The following is a 19,185-nucleotide window of genomic DNA, read 5'->3' on the forward strand; positions in this document are numbered from 1 at the left end:
CCCACCACCTCAGCAACTCCTTTCATCACTACTTTAATGGAGAAGGTGACATAAAACAACCATCAAAAATTTGGGGAAAAAAAGAAACCTCTTCTCTCTGTCCTCTCATTTGTATTTCCTCCTTCAATCAAAGCCTAGGTGACTATGTGGGGGCAGTGCTCAGTGGGGCTTGTTTTTTATTCAGGATTACATCACCCCATGATACTCACTGATAATATTTAAAGACTATATAAACACTCCCTTTTACTCAAATACTATTTTTAGAAAATGGTCAGAAAATCGGAAGTTGGAGGTATTTTATTTTATTCTCTTCCCTGCCACATGTAACAAAGCTTTCTCAAAGGAATTCCATTTACTTATTTAAAAAGGAAGAAAACACTCTTTTGTCCTTCAAAGGACATTTTCAAGAAAGTGGGGGGAAAAAAATAAAAGAAGAAAATTTCCATAAATCAGGTAAGGTACTTCCATCTAGAATATATAAGGAACCCTTATAACTCAACAATAAAGACAAATCAAACAGAAAAATGAGCAGAGGATATGAATAGCTATTTCTCTAAAAATCTACAAATGGCAGATAAGCACATGGTAAGATGCCCCACATCATCAGCCATAGGGAAATGCAAATGAAGACCCTAATGAGACACCACTTCACATTCACTAGGATGGCTATAATCAAAAAGACATATAAACACACATGCTGGCAAGGATATGGAAAACTTGGAAACCTCATACGTTGCTGGTGGGAATTTAAAGTGGTGCAATTACTTGAGAAAACAGTCTAGTTGGTTCCTCAAGCAGTTAAACATAAAGTTACTATCTAACCCAGTAACTCCACTCCTAGGTGTGTGTGTGTGTGTGTGTGTGTGTGTGTGTATATATATATACCCAAGAGCACTGAAAACATGCCCACATAGAAAACCTATGCACAAATGTTCACAGCAGCATTACTCCTGACAGCCAAAAGATAGAAACAACTCAAATTTCCATCAACAAATGAATGGAAACAAAATGTGTATAAACATACAATGAAAAATTATTTGGCCATTAAAAGGATGGAAATTCTTTTTTTTTTTTTTTTTTTAAAGGATGGAAATTCTGATACAAGACAAATGGGTAAACCATGAAAACATGGTAAGTGAAAGAAGCCAGTCACCAAAGACCTCTTATTGTATGACTCCATTTATATGGATTGTCTATAATAGGCTAATCTATAGAGACAGGAAGCAGACTAGCAGTTCCCTATGGTAGGGGGTTAAGGAGAGACTAGAGGGTGATAAGTAAAGAGTATGGCTTTTCTCTTACGGCTGGTGAAAATGGATTGTGGGACTGGCTGCACAACTCTGGGCAGATACTAAAAACCACTGAACTACACTGTCAAAGTGGGTAAATTGTATATGAATGATATCTCAATAAAACTGTTAGCAAAAGAAGTAAAGCCTTTTTATCTAAATATTTTCAGTGTAAGCAGACACCCTAATAAATCTGTAACACAGAATTAGCTCTTCCAGATGTGATTTCCACACAGAAATCTTTTCAATATTGAATATACATTTATTGACCTAGAAAGAGTTCACACTATATTCTTACATTAAAAAGCAAATTTAAAAAATATGTAAATTATGTTTACATTTTTGTTCAAAATAAAAAAATAAAATGCGTAGAAAATGTGTAACAAAATTCTAACAGAAGTTATCTCTTTGGGCAGTGATACTATCAGTAACTTTTCTTTTTGCTTACCTATTTTTCCTAATGGTTCTACAGCAAGCATAAACTGAATATTTTGAGTATCTAAACAAAGCTCTCGAGCCATTATAAGACTGCTGTCTTGGGGATGCCTGGGTGGCTCAGCTGGTTAAGCATCTGACTCTTGGTTTTGGCTCATGATCTCAGGGTGGTGGGATTGAGCCCCATGTTGGGCTCCATGCTCAGTGGTGGGGATGTCTGCTTAGGATTCTCCCTCCCTTTGCCCCACCCCCCTACCTTGTTCTCAAATAAATGAATCTTTAAAAAAAAAAAAAGACTTCTGTCTTATACTAATTTAATAGTTGCTGTAACACTACTTTCACATCACTCTAAGATAGATGACATTAGTATTGCTGTGTGCTCTCTGGCACCTAATCAGGCCCAGAGACAGAATGAGACCCTTACCACCTGGGTTATGAAATTCTTCAGTCTCATGTGGCCTATTTACGGTCAGACCAGAGGCGGGCACCACTCATTAAAGAGACTGGCTCCAGTGGGCAAAAGCCCCAGGAGAGACTGACGCAGCTCCTACGACTCTGACTTCGGGAATTGGGCCCACCTGCCCCAACCCAGGCATGTTCACTCATGCCACCTAACGGGTAAGAGCTTACAACGGGAGCAAGGTGCTTACCCATTGATGGTGGATGCCATGAATACAAGGTAGGGACCCAGGAGGCTTTTCACCAGGGGCAGGGGGATGGCGGCAGCTTCATCTATCACCACAAGCTCAGCCTGACCCAGCTTCACAGCATCTGCAGGATGTATATACTGTGGGGAAGAAAAGCTTCTATTATGACCCAGCCACCCCAGGGCCATGGCTGTGATCCCTGAGGCCTCATAAAGGCCACTCTCTGTCCTCCCTCCGCCTACCCAGTTCTTCTTCCCTTCTACTTTTCCTTTCTACTTTTCCTTGACAGGAGAAAACAGAATGGGCCTGGAGCCAGACACCTGGGTTCAGAAGTTCAACCACCAATTATGTGCCCCTGGACAGGTCACTTAGCCTCACAGCCTCAGACTCTGTGCCTGTAACGTGAAGGAAATACCTACCTGATAGCTGCTTGAGAGAAAGATCAGGGAAATCTGGAAAAATGCCCTGGCTGGTGCCTGGCCTACTACTGATAGCACTGTTTCTTCAGGGCTTCCTGCTATTTTTAAAGTTGGTGCAAGGTCACAAAGAGGTATTTTACAGTTGACCTGACCAGCCAACCAACATAAAGACATGCAACCTCACTAGAAATCAGTGCAATGCCAAAGACAACACGAAGATCCCATTTCGCATGCAGACAGGTAAAAATTAAATAGTCATAAAACAATCCATGTTGGTAAGAACTTGAGGAAAACAAGAATTTAAAAACAAAAATGCTGGTGGGAAGGTAGACTGGCATACTTTTTAAAAGAAGAATTTATTTATTATTTTTTAATTTATTTTTATTTATTTATGATAGACATAGAGAGAGAAAGAGGAGCAGAGACACAGGCAGAGGGAGAAGCAGGCTCCATGCCAGGAGCCCGACGCGGGACTCCATCCCGGGACTCCAGGATTACGCCCTGGGCCAAAGGCAGGCGCGAAACCGCTGAGCCACCCAGGGATCCCCCTAAAATTCTCGGAGAACTTAGCAAAATCTAATAAAGGGGGCAATCTATGCATACCCTAAATCCAACCGCTCCACTCCTAGAAACATAAACAGTAGTATAAACATATAATGCTTCAAATCAACCAAAGCTACAAGCTTTAACCTGGACAAATCTTATAAACAAATGCTGAGTATCAAGGCAGGCCGAGAAAGGACAAGCACAGTATGTTAACATTCATGGATGCCTAATTACATAGTAAAATACAAACACACAAACTGAAAGGAAACACCCCAACCCAGAGCAGAGTTACCTATGGGGAGTGGCAGACAGACAGAATGGGATGGGGAGGGGTACAAGAGGGGCTTCACCTATGTCTCTGATGCTCTAGATCTTTAAGACAAAAATACAAATGACTTTTAAAATATGGAACATAGCAAACAACAAAGTTTCAACATTTCTTAGGCTTACGTGCCTGGATTCTGAGTGTTACCTTCACCTCTGTGCTTTTCTGAAGTATTTCATTACAAATAAGATCTAACTGCTTTGCGGGAAGTTGAAGGATGGATCAGGGAAACAGCAACTCCACTCAACTCTAACAGCAAATACACACTCTCCATAGGGCCCCATGTCTTGGACTCTTAAGGGGAAAAACTCAACAAGCACCTCATAAAAGCAGCAGAAAGCAGCCCCCCGGAGAGGCGTAGCCGACTTTAATCTAATATGCGTCTTTTTCTCAATTTCCAGCAAGGAGAAGGAGGCCTCAAAGGGACCTGTGTGGAGCCTCATAAAAAGTCAGGTCACCTCTTCTGTATTTAAAGTCCAGCCTGGAGACAAAGGGACTCTGGCCATTTAAGGGGGTCTCTGATTACAAATCCAAAGAGCAGCAAGGGCTGAACCTGGGCATTTCAGGGTAATGTTGTCTTTCTTTGGTTTGTGTATATCTTTGTAGAACTTCAACAGGTCTCTGCATTCTCACTACTGGTCAACAGCCTTCCAGGACACCCCACCCCACCCCACCATCAGACTTCCCTCCTTTCAAAAGGTGAGGCTGAGGGAATCTGGCAAAAGTGGGAAGAAATGTACAGAATGAAGAGACCTAGTAAGGAAAAATTAAGATCCTTAGGTAAAAGGCATAAAAACCATTATTTACAATCTGGACCTCTGATGAAACGTATACCTCCCTGACAGGCATATACACATGCCTTCGCGGGCATACAGGTCATAAACTGCCAAGTTTCCCTGGCCTGCTTCCCACCCCAAGTCCAAAAATAATCGATGAGCCTCCTGCACTAGAAGCCCAGGGGCCTCCATCCCTTCTGCAAGCCTGTCACACTGATACTTCTCTACAACTGAACAAAATTACAGCCTTTAGACAAGCGCAGACCGTTCAGGCTTCCAGAGCCCTGGAGATTTATAGGGCTTTCAGGGAAACACTGTTTAAAAAGGAAAATAGGCCACTGGCTAAACCACAAAGACTCAGAGTACATCTTGCAAAGTTCTTTTTTCCTTTTAAATGGAGAAGCTATTGTTCTAGTTACAGATGCACCATTTCAAAATCTACTTTAAGCAAAAGCAGAATTAATGTCAGTTCTTTTAGCTGATCAGCATGCTCGCAATCCCAAGACTTACTCAATTTTCAAGGGATAAAGCTGTAACTTTCCAACCTGGCTACATTCATTTGTTAGTTTGTTTGTAAGTTTTCCTTGAGAAGAGACTAAAAATCTGCATCAAGTTTGTCATAAAACAGCAACACTGTATACACCATTACACAGGACATAAAAGGACAGTATTAAACACAGCAGGACACTGGCTCCACCCAGGGGTTTCAGAACTGGCCTCACCTGAATGGTCTGCCTATGTTCTCGGAACACATTCACTCTGATCACTGCTTTGTTAAATTCAGGATTGAGAGACTGAATGATCTCATAATCCAGATGCTCCTGATGGAGAGAGTCAAATCAATGACAAATTTTAGAAACTAAAAGTAAACAGGCATTCCAAAGACTTGACCTAGATTTAAACCCAGCACTGAATCCAAATAAGTACTTATCCTAATTTCCTACCTGATATTGCAGAGCGTCAAATCCTTTAAATACAAACTCAAACAGAGTGTGGAGGTTATCAGGGCTTGGGGAGGTAACAAAGATATTGGAGTACCTATTAAAAGAAAAGGATGAATTTTATTTTTTTTTTAACGATCAGAAATCCAAAAGGGCCATTTAGGGAACATAAAAGGAACATAACATAATTTCGGTTTGTCCCGTCACACAGGTGATTATCAGAGATAATGGCAGAAAGAAAGAACACTCTTTAGGGAGGAAAAGTAAAGCAACTCCAGATCTGAGTGTATTTTTCCTCCCAAATGAATGAAAACACATGAACAACATGAAGGTAGCATATCCTGGCAATTAGCTCCTGACATCTGTGAAAGCACACTGCCAACAGGTGCCTGGACACAACTCCCTCAGTTTGCAGAGCCAGCGTGCTACCTCTCAAGCCTATGTCCTGGGACAAGAGGGTGGCCTCACAGTCATCACTAGCTGTGCTAAGGGGGTATCAAACCATGAAGCCAGATGCTCAGGTCAAGGCCACAGCGGACATGCAGGGGACCCTGGGTGGGTGTAAAGGATGCTAAAGGCTAAGGTGCTGACTGCTACCGCCAGGCAGCAAGAACTAGAGACTACCAGTCAGGGGCTGTGCTCAGCCCCGGCACTATCACCACTGACTTGCTGGGGTATCTTCGGTGACTCCTAAAACTCCCCAAGCCTCAGGTTATCCAACTGTGAAATGCTTACGGACTGATTAGGAGCACCAAGGAAGACAATGCACATGAGGACATGGTAAATTCTAGGTCTATTTCTGTATGTGAAGTTGGAAGTACACACTCTCCTGGCAACTGCATAAATCTTCCACCCAGGGCAAAAGAACAGAAAAGGGAACACCTGGGTGGCTCAGTGGCTGAGCGTCCTCTTTCCGCTCAGGTCGTGATCCCACTGTCCTGGGATCAAGTCCTGTACCAGGCTCCCCCACAGGGAGTCTGCTTCTCCCTCAGCCTATGTCTCTGCCTCTCTCTAGGTCTCTCATGAATAAATAAATAAAATCTTAAAAAAAAAAAAAAAAAAAAAAGAACATCACACTCTCAAATGAAGCTCCTCGAAAGCAAACAAAATCATTAAAATCATTAAAATCATTAAAATCAAACGTGTACTTTTCACAGTCAGCAAAGATGGTCATATACATTCCCATCTCCTGAAGAGTTTTAAAGTTTCTTACTCCTGTTTCTTTGCTTTTGTACATCTGCCCAACTTTTTGTATGTGTTCAACTTTAAACAGTGATCACAAAGGTCCTGGCGAATGTATCCATGTGTACCTGCACATACAGTTTCAGGGCGGGGTGGGGGGAAACAGTGTCACTGTTTCTAAACGGGAACCCACAACCCAGAGAAATCACACAGGAGCCTGCACAGACCCAGGAACAGTCTCCTGGTTCCCTGACCCCTACCCTGCACATTTATTCCTCAGAGCTCAGACTTCCCAGAGGGAAAAAGACCTCCTTACCCGAAAGCTACTGCCCCAGCAATAGCCAATCCCAGAGCTGCAGACTTGCCCCTTCCTCGGGCAGCCGTGAGCGCAACAGTACTCCTCAGGGTCTTTTCAGAGATCCCCTCGATGAACTTCAAGACAGCTTTGGCCTATTAACAGAGAATCCCATTAGGTGAACTTTGAGAAAGACCAAGTTCCAGCCATCTGCCATCACTACTGTGGAGACGTCGAGGCTACATCAAAGGGGCCAGTTCATGCAGGCCAGGAGGCAAGGCTCCGCACTCGGGCCTCTTAAGGCCTGGTCAACTCCTCACAGTCTCAAGGCTCTAAATGCCTTTCAGGTGCTGGCAACACCCAATTCACATCTCTGGTTTGGACCTCTTCCCCCCCGACCCTATCAAACTCCTGTATCCACGCAATTGCCCCTACATGTCTCTACCTGTACATCTGCCACACTGCTCAGACTGTCCCCCCTCCCACCTCCTCCAGCTACAGCCTTCCCCATCTCAGTTACCTGTCCAATTGCTTAGGGCAAAAGCTTTTCTCCATTTTATCCTCACACATGATTCACCAGCCAAGCTTGCTAGTGCTACCTTCAGAATATATACAAACCCCACCACTCCTCATCAGTGTCCTCCACTACCACGCTGGTCAAAGCACTATCCTGTCTTCCCCCATTACTACAACAGGCTCCTAGCCTTTCTGCTTCCACCTTTGTTCCTCTATGGTCTAGACACAATATAGCAGCCAGAGGGATCCTTTTAAAATTCAGCCTGGGGATCCGTCTGGCAGCTGTGCTGAGAAACTGTCCATGAGAAACCCTCAGTGGGTGCCCACCTCTCAGAGAGTAAGTGTCAAGCCCTCAAGGGCCACATGGCTGTGTCTGTCATCTCCTACTCCTCTGCTCACTCTGCTTCTGCCCAGGTAGCCTGCCTGCTGGTCCTCCAGCATGCCAGGTAGAGACTCCCACTTCGGGCCTATGCACCCAGTGGCCCCTCTGCCAGAAGCACTCTCCCTCCTGACAGCCCCACAGCTCATTTCCCCAACTCCTTCAAGGCTTTGCTCTAGGATCATCTTCTAAAGAGGCCTCCCAGAACTGCAGCCTCCGCCCACCTCTTGCACTCCCGATCCCTCTTTGGTGCTGTTTGTGTTCTTCCACTGTACACAGCACCTTCTACTACACTGGCCTGTTTCCTTGACTACCAGTCTCCACCCACCAGAACATACGTAAACTCCATGAAGCAGGTGTGCCCCTCCTTTTTACCACTAAGCCCAGTGCCTAGGGTAGTGCCTAGCACCTAGGAGGACGAGAGCAAGAAGCACTGAATGAGAGGAACCATAACACTAATCAGGGGCCAAACCCTACTCCCCGACTGCGGTCTGCCCTGGGAACAGGCCTAGGCTGGGAAGAAGGCCAGATGCTCCGGCCTGGCCTTTGTGGTCCGGAAGAAGTTGCCCTGCACACCCAGGCAGCAACAGTAAGAAGACACTGAAGGGATGCAAGTCCAGGCAAATGGAAGGGCAGGAAGGGGACAAGCTCTAAGAAGCCAGTCTCTCCAGATGGACACACACACAGGAGCTCCAGGTCCTGCTCATCCTGACTTGGCTTTTGCCTGAACACTGTATTTTGCTCTTTTGTTGCTTACTATAGAGAAGTTTTAAATCAACAAAACACAACCGGGAAAAATCCACTAACATAATAGAAGAGGAAGAAATATGGACTAAAAATGCATTCTTGGGACGCCTGGATGGCTTAGTCAGTTGAGTGTCTGACTCTTGGTTTCAGCTCAGGTCACAGTCTCATGGGTTGTGGGACTGAGCCCCCGCATCGGGCTCCCCGCTCAAGAGTCTTCTCTCCCTCTGCCCCTGTCCTGCATGCATGTGTGCACACAAACACTCTAATAAATGAATCTTTCTTAAAAATACGTTCTAAAACAATATGCTAAATGAAAAACCAATCCTCAAAAAATAATTTACAAAACAAAAAAACTCACATGACAGTAATTATAGGAAAAGAATACCTGCTTCTCTCATAATTAAAGCAACACAAATCAAAACACAAATTGGTAGGCTTAGAAGTTTAACCATGGCCAGTGCTGGCAAGTTGTAGGGAAAAAGGCATCTGCACACACTGTGGCTGGCTCCATGAACTAGTGTGACACCCAGTTTAATGCACACACACTCTATTCCAATAATTCTTCTGGAAACTTATCCTAGAAGGCCTAACAGCATTGTTTGTGATAGCAAAAAAGCTGGGATCAACTCAAATGCCTACTAGGCGACCACTTACACTATATGGTGTAACCCCTGCACGTTTTTAAAATCTCCATTTCTATGCACAGAAAAAGTTCCAAAAGAACAAACAATAAACCGTTAATGGGAGCTGTCTCTGCAGGGTGGGACCGCCAAGCAGAAATACGATCTTCCATTTTTCACGCACATCTTTCACTTTTAGTGATTCTACTATGTATTTCCTTATAATGCTACTGTTTTTACAGCTTCCCTCTCTTGCCTTTTTTCCATCCTCTTTCATTTCCTCTCTGACAAAGGGGGGCAGGAAGTGGCTCAAAGCAGCCTAGAGTCTGCAGCCTGGGCTGCAGAGAGAGCTATGTGGCCGGTAACTCCTATTTCTAGAATGCACAAGGAAATCAGCCTGCTGGGACTCCGCCCCAAATGGGAGGTATCACTGCAGCTGTTTTCCATCATGAGGGCAGAACCCAGGGCCAAGAGGCCAAAGAGTTCCTTTGGCTCAGGCTAGACCAGAACCCTGAACACACCTGACAGCTTGAAGGCCTCTGGGCACTGCCAAATCAGCTCCCACACAGCCCAGGGACCACCAAAGAAGTTGAGTTTACCAGCCCTGGTCACCACAGTGAGCATAGAGATTCATTCTGGAAGCTCCCAGCTAGGCCCCACTATCTGTACCTAAAGATCTGGCCCACACTACCACAGGGCCCCATCAGGCCCCACTCTGGAACCAGGGTAAATACAATTGGCCACAGGCTCTCCTCTCACTTCTACACAAAACACAAGCAAAAACCTTTATGTCATTAAAACTTAACTGAAACGGAATACAGATATGATATTGCAAAAATCACTCCTCTTTAAATTCAATCCGTCTCCCCTATCTCCCCACACCCCAGACCCTCTATTCCCAGAACTGATGCCCTGGGATGGGCAGGGAGGCAATCCTGGGACTTGCTGTGAACACAGACAACAGAGAACAGCCCTGCTGTTGCTACAGGAGTTCAAGCAAGAGAACAGGTCCCTTCCCCAGGAGGATCCATGTCCTGACTTGTCCTAACTGGGCTTCCATTGCTTTCTGCGTGTTCTGTTTGCCCGGGGCACTGTCTACCCTGGGGCGGAGAAGTTCGGAACATCACACTCACCTGGTCTAGGGTCTTGCAGCAATCCACCAACACGCCCACAGGCTGGGTGTCCTGCAAGCTCTCTTTCAACTCCTTCAGCTCCAGGTCAGAAGGACTAAGACTCTCATCCTACCAGAGAGGAGAGGAGAAGGTTCGCCACTGTCATGGAAGGGTGGGTCCTCACAAAAAACACGGCCTCACCATGATTCCTGGACTATGGGGCTGACTCACCGGGGTCTGGGGAGGTAGGGCCTCAATGCTGGCAGCGTGTGAGGAGATGGGCAGAATGCTGAGCTGATCATCGATGACAAGACACTTCTTACAAGAGGCCAGAGAGAGAATAAATCTGCGGGACAAAAACGGTCATGAGGTTTTGGCGGGAGGAGGAGGGCAATGTCTACACAACAAAGGTGGCTTTTCTTCAGGAAAATCATTGGGCCCTCACGTGTCTCTAAGAAAGCTAGAGAAAGCCAAACCCAGTTGGACGGCAGTGCAAGAGAATTCTGAGCCTCCTCTACTAGGCACCTGAACGTGCTTCATACAGCAAACAAGAACACCCAGAACTCTCTTGAGACGGGTCATAAGCACTCCTACTGTGCACAACCGTCACTGGTCTCTGAGTCACACAGCCCTTCCCACACCATCTCAGGTTCACCATCTGGGGACCAAGCTGTCTCAGGCCATTCTTAAATGGGGAATTCCAAACCCACCCCACAAAGGATCACGAGTCACACAGGAAACAAATCTATACAAGAACAAATTTACCTTCTGCCACAGTAAAGAAAAAATACAGAAAACGGAGAGGAGGAGAGAAAAGTTCCCTTAAGAAATTAACAGACACTCCTGCATGCAGGCAAACATTTGTTTGGCTAGAGTTCAAACTCCTCCAACAGTGCAAGAAGACAGCCTCACAGGCTACGTTCACAGGCTTCCTTCCACTCTATCCAGCAGCACACAGCCGCCTCATAACCTACTCCATCTGCTGAGTGAAACACCAGGGAAGATGAACACCAGGAAGGCCCCAAGCTCCAAGGCCAGGACTTCTAAACCTCAGCACTAGCAACATTTCGGATCGGGTGACTCTGCTGTGGGGCTCTTTGTTCATTTTAGGCTGATCAACAGCATCCCTGGCTTCTACTCACTAGATGCCAGTAGCATTCCCCACCCCCTCCAACCCTCTCCCCCAAGTCATGATAATCAAATGTTTCCAGACATTGCCAAATGTCCCCAAGGGGCAAGACTGCTAGATGAGGACCACTGATCCAGGCCACAGCATCTTAGGGAACACCAGTTTCACAGGCTGCTAACTGGCGTTCCCTAAAAAAGGGCCCTGTGGTCAAATAAATCTAGGAAAAGATCAGTTAAATAGGTCCCTGCTGCTGCAAGACTTTTCAGAAGCTATGACAGCCTAATGCGAATCTTCGCACAGGACAAACCCTACCAGTGTTTCCCAGACACGACTGGCCAGAAACCCTTTTAATATAAAGTCCCTCTTACAATACTAGTGTTCTGTGAAACACATTTTGGGAAATAGTGACCCAGACAAATTACCCCTTGGACAGATGAATAAGCTAAAAGCCAGGGAGGAGAATGACTTGGGTCAAGACCCAGCTCCCCGCTCACTTTCACTGCTTCCAGCTGGCTTCACAACCACCACTGCTGTCAGGAATCTCACCATTCTGGCCCCCTGTGCTCCCTTCCCTCGGACAAAAACACAGCTTTCAGCTGAGTCCAAGACAAAAATATCCTGCCCACCGTGGCTCCTCACAATTCAGGGCCTGGAAGTGTGCCTCAGACCTACCTCTCATTAAATCTTCCCACCACATCCTGATGGGCCTCAGTCCTGTATCTTGAATGCACGTCCTAAAAGAAACAAAATCCATGAACAAAGACATCCCAAAGCAATGCTGAGGCTCCAAGTCCAAATGTGTAGTTCTAACAAGTAGCCCTGGGATCAAGGAGGCGCCAGAGCTACTGCTGGGAATCCACCCCAAGTACCCTGCTGTGCTCAACGGCCCAACTGCTCTTTGCTGGAACGGGGATCATCCAACACTAACTGCCATGTTTTTTATTTCAACAAACTTCCCCTAAAGTCAACTCTGACATTCTTCCACATTTTATCCAGCATCGTAAAATGTATTCATTCATTCAATAAAATGCACATACCAACCGTGTGCCAGACATGCTGGGTATATGCTGGTGTTTAATGAAGCATAATCTCTGTTCTCATGAAGCCTACGGTCTACTGGTTGGGGGGAAACAAATGAGTAAAATTCTGGCAAATGCTACAAATGAAAAACAGGGTGCAGTGACAGCAAATGACAGAGGGGCGGCTACTTACACGCAGTACCGAGGGAAGGGGTGCTCTGAGGTGAAAAGTGGGCAGCCACGTGACGGGGGGGAAGAAGGACACACGAACTGACATGGGCACAAGGTCACTCGTTCACTCACAAGCATTTAACGAGTGTTTACTGAATGCCCAGCACTCTTCCAGAATCTGGGAGTGCATCAGTGAGGAAAACAAAATCCCTGATCTTATCAAGTTCAGCGACTAGCACTGGAAGTCAGACAGCAAACAAGTATATACATAACTTCAGGCAGTTGGCAATACTCTGAAGAAAAATAAAGCAGGTCACACATTCCCAACAGGGGGTGAGGAAAGACCCCACTGGGGAGGTAGTATCTGAGCATGGACCCGAATGCAGTGAGGAAGAGGGCCAAGCGGATATCCCAGTAGCGACAGCAAGTGCACAGGCCTCAGGTGAGAACATACTGGGCACATCTGAGGCCACCTGAGGAAGCCAGAGGAGCCACAGTGGCAAGTGATAGGAAGGGCAGTGGTGGCGGGAAGCAGCTACTAAGGTCTGAAGAAAGTCCAGGTTGCTGTGTAAATACAGCTCGTGAAACCCTGAGGCCAAACCTAATGCCATTCCCCAGCAGCACCATGGGCATGACTGAAAACATAAGAATATCCATATGGCAGTACTGATGGGGTCAGAGACCAGCTGCGCAGCCACTGAGAAGCAGTCCCACTCCTCATCGCGTCCTCAGCTTTGGATGGAAACTACTCCTCCCACAGTCGAAGCTCTTGCCCAACTGGGAATGCAACTGGCAAATGTTCCTTCATTATCCAACAGGATGAGGACTGGTGCAGAAGTCTGTGCATGGTTGCTTTCTTGCAATACACAGACAGAGGCAGTGACATGGCTCTCTGCAGAATTCCATTCCAGAACTGTAACCACCTAACAGCTGCACCACACCCTGAATCTCACTGGTGTTGAATTTGCACATATACCTAAAAGCCTATGTGAAATTCAGAGATGCCCAGGCACTCTGTCATGGCCACTGACATTTCCCCACAGTGACTTTCTCCTTACTTGCAGTCAAAGAGCTCCCAGCCCTGAGCTCATGCTGATGGCTCACTGGAGCTGCCTCAACAGGAATTCTTAAAAGGAGCCCACAGCAAAAACACAGCTTGATCTACATTGCCAGAGTTCAGGTAAAAACCATACACCTACCATGGTCATCGTGTACAACTGCTTGAGTGAATTCATGGTCCGTAGGAGGATGACCACCAGCCCACCACCTTCCACTGTTTCCACAGTTCTGGCCAGCAAGTTTGGAGTCAAAGCTTCAAAATCCTGCAAGAAGGAGACTTTTGAAAGGGCTGGTCATGCAAAGAGCACCCTCAGGGAAGTTTCACCAAGGGCCAGGTGATAAAGTAAAAGGAGGGCCTCAGAACATGAACCCAAGACCACAGTCCCCACCTGACTAACCAGGATGGACACACACACACCCCCTCCTGAGAGGCAGAGAAGTGAGCCCAGCCCTGGAGAATAGGGGTACCTGGTTTTGTATGTCAAGTGTGTCTAATAATCTCAGACAAAATCCTACTGGGGAAGAAATCCTTCCATCTTCATTGATTCACACTTGCATTTCACAAATATCTCACATTCATTTTCTGACGTGTTTACAAATAGAACCTGACAAAACTCAACTGCACCACGTGGGGGAGCCACTGCCTAAAGGAACCTTCTTCCAGGCAACTGGTTAACAGCAGCAGCCTAAGAACACTCCCTACCAATCAGTGGTTGGGTGAGAAGAGGCAAAATGCTCTTTTCTTGTCTCCCAGGTGGGATGCAAGCCAGTAGAATGGGACAACCCACCGGGACATAGAAAGAAAAAAACAAAAAACAAAAAACTTCCAATTTATGATTTTTTCCCCTCGTTTCTTACACTTTATAAGGTACATTTTAAAATGTATAAGTCATAGCAGTGCAATTAGACATCATATAATAAACACATACCAAAATTGGGGATTTGAGCCTAATTCTTTTTCGGGGAGGGGTTGTGCAGGGACTGCCAAGTGTAAAAGAATCAAAGGATAAAACAGAGACTGCCAGAGCTCAAAACAAAACAAAAAACACATGAAACTTAGTCTATTAACTCAACTGGCAAGAGAATACCAGTGAAAAAAATGCACCAGGGGGCTCTCTGTGGGGTAAAAAGTGAGGGGATTTTAAGGACTACAAAGAGGGCTGGACGGTGGTGGTGGTGGTTCTGCTGACCACGTACCTGCATAGAATGCACAAGTGCACAGGTTTACACATGGTTGGTTAAAAAGGTCCCACCGCTCACTGCTCACTGCAGTCTTCAGCCAGTTCCAGTAAGAATCTGGGGATGTGGGGTCACTTGGAAGTTCACAGCACTTTGTTCCTCACCTTCAGCTGGTTAGAACCAGCTGTGAAGCATCTGGGTCAGTTTTGGTATCTCTAGGTAAGTGTTGGTCTAAGTGGAAAAGTTTATTTTTATATGGGGTGGGTCACCAACTTTGCTCTGGAAAGTGGTCAGGTGTTCCACTGATAATGTTCAGGGGAGGCAGCGTAGGTGAATCTTTCTCTTTACGGTCTACCTGTTCCTGTGGGGAGCCCTCCGCGCTCTGACTCCAGGCACAGGCCAAAAGGAAGCCACCCACCTGGAGAACGCACATGCCGAAAGTGTTGCCCAGGATCTTGTGGGTTTCATTGTAGTAGCAGTAGCGAATGTTTGTGGCCGCCACGAACAGTTCGAAGGGGTCATCCTGCTTTATGTTCAACGTCCCATTCTTTATTTTTTTCTGTAGCTGTCGCATTCTTTTCTTCCGGTGACTGCAATCACCCCCCCACACACACACACACCCCAGGAGAGCCAGTTAACAAGAGAAGCTAAAAGGGTGGGAGCAGGGGACAGGCTCAATGATCAGCCACCCAGACCTTCAGAGCTCCAAGGGAACTTGGCAACCAGAGGGCTAACCCGTCCCTTTAAAGGCGAAGGAAAGAGTAGAGAAGTTAAGAGGATGGGCTTCAGAGGGAGCCAGAGCTAAGTGCATGTGGGAACCCTGCCATGCTGTCCTGGCACCTTCCACAAATACTTAACTTCCAAAGAGTAACAGAAGGACCTAAACTTCACATCTGGCTCAACCAGAGTCTGAAACCAACCTTGATGGCCTCATTACCTTAGTCTCAAGCCCATGCTTCCACTACATGGAAGCTCCCCAGAAGACCTGGGAAAGGCAGGGTGACCACTGGTAGTTTACTCATCTTTCGTTAATGAACTCATCTACTTCCTTCCCCAGACTGTGGGATCAAGTCCTGAAGAGCAGCTCTGACTATAACAATACTGACAGAGGATATAAGGGTTGGAATGGGATCTGGAGAGCTCTCAGGAATCCCAAACTTCTGTCTTAAAAACCCTGACTATCCAACTGTCATTTAATTTTCCTCTACAGGAAGAGAGAAAAGTTCCAGAATTGAGGATGATAACTGATCAAAATGTTACCATAGTTCTCTAACTGAATAGCTGGAACAAAGGCCCTCCCTCTGGGCCTGTATTTCTTCACCTGTGAAAAAGGCAGTTGGGCAGGGTGACTGTCACTGTCACTTCTGGCTTGTGCCTTAGCCCATGACTTATAAGCATCAGCTTGAACCTGGTGCTCAGTCACCTCAAGACAGGGCTGGGAGGGATCCCTGGGTGGCTCAGCGGTTTAGTGCCTGCTTTCGGCTCAGGGCGTGAACCTGGAGTCCTGGGATCGAGTCCCACATCGGGCTTCCAGCATGGAGCCTACTTCTCCCTCTGCCTGTGTCTCTGCCTCTGTGTCTCTCATGAGTAAATAAATAACATCTTTAAAAAATTTTTTTAAAAAGGCCTGGGAGAGCTACAAGAGGCACAGAAGAGATTTTTACAAGTGAAGTCAGATAGGTTAAGAAGCTAAGGCAGATGTGCCCAGAACACTGTGAACTGCCCAATTCTGCACCCATCTGATATTTACCAGCTGCACAGCCATGATACTCAAAAGCCCCAGAAACTTAACAAACAGGCAACACGCCTTATTCTTAATCTGTACTAAAAATACTTACCTGCCCAACTATGAAAGAGTATTTACAACAAAATACCTATTATGATTTACAACTACACACAATGACAGACAGCTAAATGCTAACAATGCCCCACGTACTGAGATGAGTGCTTTTATTTTCACCTTTGTGATTTGTCTGTATTTTTCATATTTCTTCCAAGAAAGCTTTTATATAGATTTTTTTTTTTAAAGGCAAACGATTTACTCAAAACCTAGTTTCTTCTAGGCAGAATCAAGTCTCTGTTAAGACGAAAGGATGGTAACTAATCAAATTTAGCCTTTGGAACTAAGTACAATTAAAACAATCTTAGAGCCTGTCAAACAATGCATTCAGCTCAACAAATTATTATCTGAGCACCTAGTACAAACATGCCAGATCATCTAAAAATATGAAGATATAAAGATAAGCAGGAGAAGCCTCCTAACTAAATGAACTTACCACATGGAAGTAAAACAAGACCAGTGTGCAAATGAGCATATTCCCAGGGAAGGAGAACAGAGGATAACCAGCAGGCACCGATGAGGGTGGAGGCGCCTCAAGGTGTGACTACAGGGTTCAGGGGGAAAGTCTGGGGAAGGAGACAGGCCCTCAAAACTGGGGAACATTTCAGAAGATGATGCCAGAGAGGTGGAAGTGGCATCCCAAGCAGAGGAGGCAGCAGGTGCAAAGGCAGGGAATATCCACGGTACAGAGCAGCCAGGGCTAGAGATTCCATTTCAGAGTCAACATCAGAGACAAACACACTTGGGATAAAGGAGAGAGGAGAGGCCCAAGGACAGAAACACACACACTAGCTGGACTGAAGGTAGAGGAGATAAGATCAAGAAAAAGAACGGCTGGAGAAAGCAGTCTGAGAAAGCATCATAGAGGCCAAGAAAGGAGTGCACTTCTGAAGTGACCACACACTGGGTTATCTGCTGAGGAACAGGACTCAGCACCCCAAACTCCCCCAGACACAAAATTATGGGGCAGAACTACCAGGTTTCTACTAGATGGACTGATTCCATCTCCTCAGCCCAGGGGTGGGCATCTTTCCACAGGAATTTGGGGAGAAATACTGATTTCCAACACTGTTGGACCCCAACTGCTATTTCTGCCATGGGAACAAAAGAACACAGAAAGCTGAGCTGTAGCAGCAAAGAACAGAGCAGACAAGCAGAGCTGAGACCGAGCAACAACTGGGAGCATTAGCGCTCTGGGTCTACATGCTCCGAGGCAGAGCTGCAATCTCAGCCCCGTAGGTATCTCCTAGACTTCAATACACTCCCTTCGTGCCTAAGCCTGGTTGTGTCAGAGGTCTGCTATTTACAACTAGGAGTCTTGACTACCGCAGCTTCAGAAAATCAGAGAAGGGCCAACTGTCCGACACAACACTGAACAGGTGGAGAAAGAGCTCTGAAAAGAAGAAGAAAGAGGGAAAAAAGCTGTTGTGTAAAGTATCAGGCTGCCATGACTTTGAAGAGCACAATTTGGTCACAATGATGGAAGCAGAAGCCAGTGAGCAAAGACAGTGTCACTAGAAGTGCACGAGGCTTCTGTTTCAAGGTGTGTGGCAATAAAAGTGAAAGAAAATGCGAGCCTGACAGATATAAAACGCGGTATGCAGTTAATCTTTCTTTCTTTCTTTTCTTTTCTTTTTTTTTTTTGAGATTGGAGAGCTGAGTATATTCACAGGAAAAAAGAGCAAGTTTCAAAGCGGTATGGAAGTGGCTGGCAGATGAAAGAGGATTCAGGTACTGAAAGAAGTGAGAGAAGAGATCCAGAGTAGATGAAGGGGTTCTCCGTGGACATGGGAGGAAGCACATCCTCCTCAGAAACAAAAGGCAAAAAGAGACTGAAAATGCAGAGGAAATCTACGATGGAAAAAGGCAATTGAAGGCACTTGTATTAGCCAGGCATGATCAGCTTAGGGAAATAAAAAGAAAATCACAGGCAGAAAGCAAGGAATTGAGCTGGGGACTCTATATAGAGCATGGAATGGATTTGAAACTTATTGTCAGGAATGAAGAAAGGACATCAGCTCTACCATTTTCTCTACTTGGAAGTGTCCTCAGAGGTAGCACTTCCCTGATGACCCCTGAAAAACCATGTCAGGGAATCCCTGCCTGGCACTTAATTAAGGAGCAGGAATTTTAAGTGGTATGGGACACTCAGGGCCAAACTTACCTGCTAAACCCCAGCTCTTTCTTATAACACCACAGCACTGAAGGCCGAGCCTTCACGGTTGCTTTGGACAACATGTGATGGAGTATGACCACCTGCCAAAGGAAGAAATCTCAGAATCTCAGGGCCAAAAGAGACCTTAGAGACTGCCAGGCCCAAGACCTCATTTGACAGATCTAGAAAGAAAACTGAGGGCCCGGAAAGGGAAGCGCCCCAGGTCACCAGGCAAGTAGTGCACAGGCAGGAGCTAGAAGCCCGGTCACACACACGTAACCTCATGCTCAGTCCACCCCTAGATCCCCACAAGGCATTTTACTCAAAGAAAACCAGTCAAAGGGATTTAATGCTATGATGTGCTGAAACGGCAGAGGGCCAGTAACAAGCTGTCTCCTCGGGAT

At 46.0% G+C, this 19,185-nt stretch overlaps 1 protein-coding gene across 5 annotated transcripts in view; it reads right to left on the reverse strand.

Annotated features, from left to right (window-relative positions):
* The window catches only part of NAT10 (N-acetyltransferase 10), a 37,942-nt gene that overhangs the window by 15,870 nt on the left and 2,887 nt on the right, over positions 1–19,185 (reverse strand). For 2 of the 5 annotated variants that reach the window (XM_025452435.3, XM_025452436.3), the window contains exons 3-12: positions 18,791–18,882; positions 15,205–15,376; positions 13,748–13,870; positions 12,031–12,092; positions 10,461–10,575; positions 10,251–10,358; positions 6,877–7,010; positions 5,382–5,475; positions 5,160–5,258; positions 2,375–2,511 (exon numbers count right to left, since the gene is read on the reverse strand). In XM_025452435.3, the coding sequence (XP_025308220.3) occupies positions 2,375–2,511; positions 5,160–5,258; positions 5,382–5,475; positions 6,877–7,010; positions 10,251–10,358; positions 10,461–10,575; positions 12,031–12,092; positions 13,748–13,870; positions 15,205–15,376; positions 18,791–18,882 (1,136 nt within the window). The remainder of the gene's footprint in view (positions 1–2,374; positions 2,512–5,159; positions 5,259–5,381; positions 5,476–6,876; positions 7,011–10,250; positions 10,359–10,460; positions 10,576–12,030; positions 12,093–13,747; positions 13,871–15,204; positions 15,377–18,790; positions 18,883–19,185) is intronic. The other 3 variants (XM_025452439.3, XM_025452440.3, XM_025452438.3) reach the window with 2 other exon arrangements.

This window comes from Canis lupus, chromosome 18 (genome assembly GCF_003254725.2).
Source record: "Canis lupus dingo isolate Sandy chromosome 18, ASM325472v2, whole genome shotgun sequence".
Classification (NCBI taxonomy): Eukaryota; Metazoa; Chordata; class Mammalia; order Carnivora; family Canidae; genus Canis; species Canis lupus.